This window comes from Nicotiana tomentosiformis, chromosome 12 (genome assembly GCF_000390325.3).
Source record: "Nicotiana tomentosiformis chromosome 12, ASM39032v3, whole genome shotgun sequence".
Classification (NCBI taxonomy): Eukaryota; Viridiplantae; Streptophyta; class Magnoliopsida; order Solanales; family Solanaceae; genus Nicotiana; species Nicotiana tomentosiformis.
Window position 1 is genome coordinate 9,088,877 of NC_090823.1, and position 5,850 is coordinate 9,094,726.

Genomic DNA, 5,850 nt, shown 5'->3' on the forward strand with positions numbered 1-5,850 from the left:
GGACAAAGCAAGTACATGCCATGGAAGGAGTGAATGTAATGGTTAGCAAGAGGAAACAAAGAGGTCAACAAGTTCAACACAATCAAAATCAATTTGAGCAAAGTAGTAGTGGGTACAACCAAGATGACTCTTATGACAATCAAAGTGAAGAAGTTCAATATGTGAACAATTACCAAGGTCAACGGAGCAATGCTCCAAATCAACAATAATGGAGATCACAGGGAAACAATCAAAATTGGGGCAAGCAAGGCCACGGAAATTGGAATAGTGGCAACAACAATAATCCGAATAATTAGGGGAACAACAATCAAAATTGGGGGAATCAAGGAAATAACCAAGGCAATTGGGGTGATAACAATAATAGTAATTGGGGAGGCAATGGAAACCAAGGGGGTTCAAAGGCCTCCGGTGTATCAACAACCCGCCTCCATATTCGTCACAAGGGCAAAGTTCTTCCAACAATGAGATGGGAAAGATAGAAAGTATAAAGCAGATGATGGAAAGAAACGCCAACTCTGATGCCCAAATATCCTCCCACAACACCTCTATACGCAACTTGGAAGTCCAAATAGGTCAGATTGCTCAAGTCTTGAATACTCGCCCTAAGGAGGCACTACCAAGTGATACGGTAGTAAACACGAAGGGTGGAAACAATACAGGTCATGCTATGGCAGTGACTACAAGAAGTGGCAGAGGTGGAGTTGCTAGTACCTCCAACCCAAGAAAGATTGTGAATGATAATGTGGTTGTGCAAGAAGAGGATGAGCCAAAAAAGGATGAGAATATGAGCGATGAAGTGAGGATAGACATTGATGAAAACATGAAGGAGACACAAGATGATGTGAACCCGTCGAGGGAACACGTGACAGACATACCGGATCCGGTAGTGACCAAAGCCAAGGCTCCTTTGCCAAGGCCTACGCCACCATATCCTCAAAGGCTCGCAAAGCAAAACAACGAGAACCAATTCAAGAAATTCATTGATATGATGAAAAGTTTGTCCATAAATGTACCTTTGGTTGAAGCTCTAGAACAAATATCGGTATATGCCAAATTCATGAAGGACTTGGTAACAAAAAAAAGGTCAATGAACTGTGAGACGATAAAAATGACACATCAAGTGAGTTCCATTATGCATTCCATGGCTCCAAAGTTAGAAGATCCCGGTGCCTTTACAATTCCATGCACTATTGGTAGTGCCGATTTCGCCAAAGCCTTGTGTGATTTAGGAGAAAACATTAATTTGATGCCATATTCTGTGTTCAAAACATTGGGTATTGGGCAACCAAGACCTACTTCCATGAGGTTGCAAATTGCGGATCGAACAACAAAGAGGCCATTGGGGATAGTTGATGATGTGCTAATTCGAATTGACAAGTTCATACTTCCCGCAGATTTTGTCATACTTGACTGTGAGGTTGACTATGAGGTGCCAATCATATTGGGGAGACCTTTCCTAGCTACAGGGAAGGCCTTAGTTGATGTGGAAGCTGGGGAGCTCACCTTCCGGATGGGCGATGAAAACATTGTGTTCCACGTATGCAAGTCAATAAGGTAGCCTAAGAGCAACGAAGTATGTTCGTCTGTGGACCTTGTGATTGAAGTGATTGTTGATGACGCAGGTGCTATGATTAATGTGAAAGACCCTTTGGAAGCTGTGTTGTTGAATCATGATGAGGAAGAGAAGGACGGCTTGGTAGAATATGCAAATGCTTTGCAAGGAATGGGATCCTACACATATGGAACCCGAAAACTTTCCTTGGACCTTGAGAACCGAAAGACTCCACCAAAAAGGCCCTCAATCGAGGAGCCACCCACATTGGAGTTGAAGCCCTTGCCTTCACACCTCAGGTATAAGTTCTTAGTCCCTGGTTCCATATTACCTCTTATTATTTCTTCGTGCTTAACTAACGTGCAAGTAGATTCCACCCTTGCGGTACTTCAAAGAAGGAAGAAGGCAATAGGTTGGACATTAGCGGATATTCGGGGTATAAGCTCCGCCTTTTGCATGCACAAAATCATATTGGAGGAAGATGACAAACCCTCCGTGGAACATCAAAGGAGGTTGAACGAGTCCATGCGAGAGGTAGTCAAGAAAGAGATCATCAAGTGGCTAGATGCAGGGGTCATGTACCCCATTTCTGATAGTTCATGGACTTCGCCGGTACAATGTGTCCCAAAGAAGGGGGCATGACTGTGATCACAAATGATAAAAATGAATTGATCCGTACAAGAACTTTCACCGGTTGGAGGGTATGCATGGATTGTAGGAAGCTGAACAAAGCGCCCCGGAAAGACCATTTTCCATTGCCATTTCTTGACCAAATGTTGGATAGACTTGTCGGATGTGTTTATTATTGCTTTTTGGATGGGTACTCCGGATACAACCAGATTCTCATTGAACCTGAAGACTAAGAGAAAACCACCTTCACTTGTCTGTATGACACATTTTCATTCTCAAGGATGTCGTTTGGTTTGTGTAATGCACCAGCCACTTTTTAGCTATGTATGATGGCAATATTTACAGATATGGTGGAGGACTTCCTCAAGGTGTTCATGGATGATTTCAGTGTCGTGGGGGATTCCTTTGAAGAATGTTTGTATAATCTTGACAAAGTGTTGGCCCGATGTGAAGAGACTAGCTTAGTGCTTAATTGGTAAAAGGGCTATTTTATGGTCGAGGAGGGCATTGTCCTCGTCCATAAGATCTCAAAGAACGGTATTGAAGTGGACATAGCAAAAATTAAAGTGATTTAAAAACTCTCTCTTCCTACTTCTGTCAAGGGAGTGAGAGCTTTCTTGGTCACGCGGGGTTCTACCGAAGGTTCATCAAGGATTTCTCAAAAGTGGCGAACCTCTTGTGCAAGTTGTTAGAAAAAGATGCAAAGTTTGTGTTCAATGATGATTGAATGAAAGCTTTTAAGCTACTCAAGTATAGGTTGACTACCACTCCCATCATTACCGCACCCAATTGGAGTTTACCATTTGAGCTCATGTGCGATGCTAGCGACGATGCAGTAATAGCGGTATTGGGGCAAAGGATCAACAAGATATTTCATCTGGTCTATTATACAAGCAAAACAATGAGCGACGTCCAAGTTAACTATACGGTGACCGAGAAAGAGCTATTAGCCATTGTCTTCGCCATGGAAAAGTTCCACCCGTACCTCATGGGTACCAAAGTGATTTTGCACATTGATCACGCTGCACTGCAATATTTGATGAGTAAAAAGGACTTTAAGGCTAGGTTGATGAGATGGGTTCTTCTTCTACAAGAGTTTGACCTTGAAATTATAGACCGAAAAAGGGAGTGAGAATCAAGTGGCGGACCACTTGTCACGCTTAGAAGAGGAGGGGAGGCCTCATGATGGCCTCGAGATTAATGATTTATTTTCGGATGAACAACTCTTATCCGTGTCTGTGAATGGGATACCTTGGTTCGCTGATGTGGCTAACTTTCTTGTGACCGGCATTGTCCCGAATGAGCTTTTGTCTAACCAAAGGAAGAAGCTAAAACGAGACTGCTTGGACTATTATTGGGACGAGCCATATCTTTTCAAAATTTGCAATGATGGTGTTATCCGGAGATGTGTTCCGGAAGAAGAGCAATTGAGTGTTCTTGAAGCTTGCCATTCCCCGCCCTATGGTGGTCACCATGGTGGGGCGAGAACTACTACAAAGGTCTTAAGCTGTGGATTCTATTGGCCTACCTTGTACAAAGATGCTAGCAAGCTCGTTAGGCATTGTGATGAGTGCCAAAGAGCCGGTAGAATTTCCAAGAAGAATGAAATGCCCCTCACCACCATCCTTGAGATTGATATTTTCGACGTGTGAGGCATCGACTTTATGGGACCATTTGTGAGTTCACGTGGAAATACTTATATTCTTATTGCTGTGGATTATATTTCCAAATAGGTTGAAGCTGTGGCTTTGCCCAACAATGAGGCACGGAGTGTGGTGATTTTCTTAAAGAAAAATATCTTCACCAGGTTTGGCACCCCAAGAGCTATCATTAGTGATGGGGGTTCTCATTTTTTGCAATAAAGCCTTCGACACTTTACTTTCTAAGTATGGTGTCAATCATAAGGTATCAACCCCTTATCACCCACAAGCTAGTGGACAAGTTGAGGTCTTCAACAGGGAGATCAAAAGCATATTATCCAAGACTGTCAATGCAAACTGGACTGATTGGTCAAGGAAACTTGACGATGCTTTATGGGCCTATCGTACAGCTTACAAGACTCCAATTGGTATGTCTCCGTACCGGTTGGTATTTGGGAAAGCATGCCATCTTCCGGTTTAATTAGAGCACAAGGCCATGTGGGCGCTGAAGAAGTTGAACCTTGAATGGGATGTAGCTGCCAATTTTCGGGTAGAGCAACTAAATGAACTTGATGAATTCTGGTTTCATGCTTATTCCAGCTCATCCTTGTATAAGGACAAGATGAAGTACTTACATGATAAATATATCCGGAATAGAGAATTCAAGGAGGGTGACTTGGTTCTTCTATTCAACTCTCGGTTACGGATGTTTCCGGGAAAACTCAAGTCAAAGTGGAGTGACCCTTTTGAAGTGGTGCATGTAACTTCATTTGGTGCTCTCGATTTGAAAAACAAAAATGGTGAAATCTTTAGAGTCAATGGGCACCGAGTGAAGCATTACCTTGGCAAGATTGATGATAGCCACGTAGTGGCCTTGATACATTTCAAATGATGAGGGTAACATTCATCGTGCCGCGCCGTTAAATCAGGTGCTTCTTGGGAGGTAACCCATATGTTTATCTTTCTTTTGATTTTCTTCTTAGATTAGGCATTGTTTTGGATTAACTGGTTATGAAGTGTATGTAGGAACTGGTTGTGCAGTGCAAGATTTTGACAAGAAAAAATTTGGCTAAGTGTGGAAGTGCGCGGACCGCGCCCAAAATTCCGCAGTCCGCATGAGCATTTCGCGGCAGCACATTTTTGTCCGCGGACGCGTATTTGAAAAGAGAAAAATGCCAACTCTCTGAAGTTGGACTGTCAAAAATCCTCCAGAGATCGCGGTCGTGTTCCAATTTTCGCGGACCGCGTTGAATTTTGCGGCCGCGACCAATATTCCGCGGACCGCGCTCATGCGCTTGAAGGTGGTCTGCATAAGGTAACATAGCGCGGAACGCGATAGAATTTCGTGGCCGCGCTCAGGTAAGGCGGTGGGTTCCATAGTTGATTAGTATAAATAAGGGTTCTTTAAATATTTTACAGTTTTTGAACCCTAACGTTTCACCGCACAAAAAGCACTGTTCATCTCATCTCGTGCTAAATTTTCATCTCATTCACATTAAGAGTTCATTTCCTACTATAATTTTACAACTGGTATGTTCAATTCCATGATGTGATTTTATCTTTTTCTTTTTTTTCTTTCTTATTTTCTCTTTATTTTAATTTTTCTTTTTAGTTAGGGTTAGATGCATGCCATTGATCTCAAATTAATGCTTAATTGATACTTAAATACATGTGGGTAGTGTTTATATGCCTAATGGGGGCTGGGGTTAGTAACTTTGCATGGTTATTTGAATTAATTTTTGCACACTTAGTAAAAAAAACCCTAGTTATCAGTGTTCTTAGTACTGATCGTGTTTGAATTTTGTGGTCGCGGTCACTTTTACACGGTTCGCGGTTGGTCCTTCGCGTCTGCGTTCAAGTTTTCGCGGTCCGCGCTTGTGAACTTAAAAGAGTCTGTTAACTGCTTTCGCGATCGATTTCATTTTTTTGCGGTCTGCGATTGGTCATTCACGGCCGCGTCTAATTTTTCGCGGTCCACGTGTGTCCAAGATCAGAGAGTCAGTAGTCTGAACCTGGCATTCTGCGGCC

At 42.7% G+C, this 5,850-nt stretch overlaps 1 protein-coding gene across 1 annotated transcript; it reads left to right on the top strand.

Annotated features, from left to right (window-relative positions):
• The first annotated feature begins 466 nt into the window (after positions 1 to 466).
• LOC138902215 (uncharacterized) lies at positions 467 to 4,895 on the top strand. Its single transcript, XM_070190059.1, has 7 exons — positions 467 to 1,541; positions 1,623 to 1,851; positions 2,939 to 3,182; positions 3,298 to 3,828; positions 3,916 to 3,989; positions 4,423 to 4,687; positions 4,806 to 4,895. Exons 1-7 carry the CDS (start codon positions 467 to 469, stop codon positions 4,893 to 4,895), a joined length of 2,508 nt encoding a protein of 835 aa, XP_070046160.1.
• Positions 4,896 to 5,850: the final 955 nt, after the last annotated feature.